This window comes from Sinocyclocheilus grahami, unplaced genomic scaffold (genome assembly GCF_001515645.1).
Source record: "Sinocyclocheilus grahami isolate Dianchi unplaced genomic scaffold, SAMN03320097.WGS_v1.1 scaffold68.1, whole genome shotgun sequence".
NCBI lineage: Eukaryota > Metazoa > Chordata > Actinopteri > Cypriniformes > Cyprinidae > Sinocyclocheilus > Sinocyclocheilus grahami.
The window spans coordinates 2,056,826-2,057,321 of NW_015505247.1; the positions used below are offsets into that span (position 1 = coordinate 2,056,826).

The 496-nt window shown below is 34.5% G+C and overlaps 1 protein-coding gene across 1 annotated transcript in view; it reads right to left on the reverse strand.

Annotated features, from left to right (window-relative positions):
- Positions 1–493, reverse strand: part of LOC107585285 (hyaluronan-binding protein 2-like) — a gene marked incomplete at its 5' end in the record, with an annotated part of 6,990 nt that extends 6,497 nt beyond the window's left edge. Inside the window, one exon of the mRNA XM_016272231.1 lies at positions 454–493. Coding sequence (XP_016127717.1) covers positions 454–493 — 40 coding nt within the window. The remainder of the gene's footprint in view (positions 1–453) is intronic.
- Positions 494–496: the final 3 nt, after the last annotated feature.

Genomic DNA, 496 nt, shown 5'->3' on the forward strand with positions numbered 1-496 from the left:
ATATTAAAACAAACAAACAAGCCCAGCCCAGATGAGAAAAAGTAACGCAAAAGTAACGTAATACATTAAAAAGTATAAAAGGCAATGCAATATGTTACTTTTTAGGGAGTAACGCAATATTGTAATGCATTGCTTTTAAAGTAACTTTCCCCAACACTTTTTGTCACCACCTACCTGCAGAAAGAGTCAGTGAAAACTTCCTCCACTCTTACATAGACAATTGGAGTGATACAAACAGTGAAAAGTCCTAGTGCTGTTGGACTGTATGAGTACTCTTGAACTGTCTCTCAGCAATTTAAATTCAGAAGAACTAACTATTACATTTAGAATGAACATTAATATCAGTGACTGTTGTAAAAAAGTTACAGCTTTTGGTTTAAACTTTCAATGGAACACAACTGGATTATAAACTATGCTACTGCATTGTCATCAATTTTACCAGACAAGTCTTACCTGTTGTAGTTAGTACAGTTGGTGGAAGAGTAGTTGCATTTGG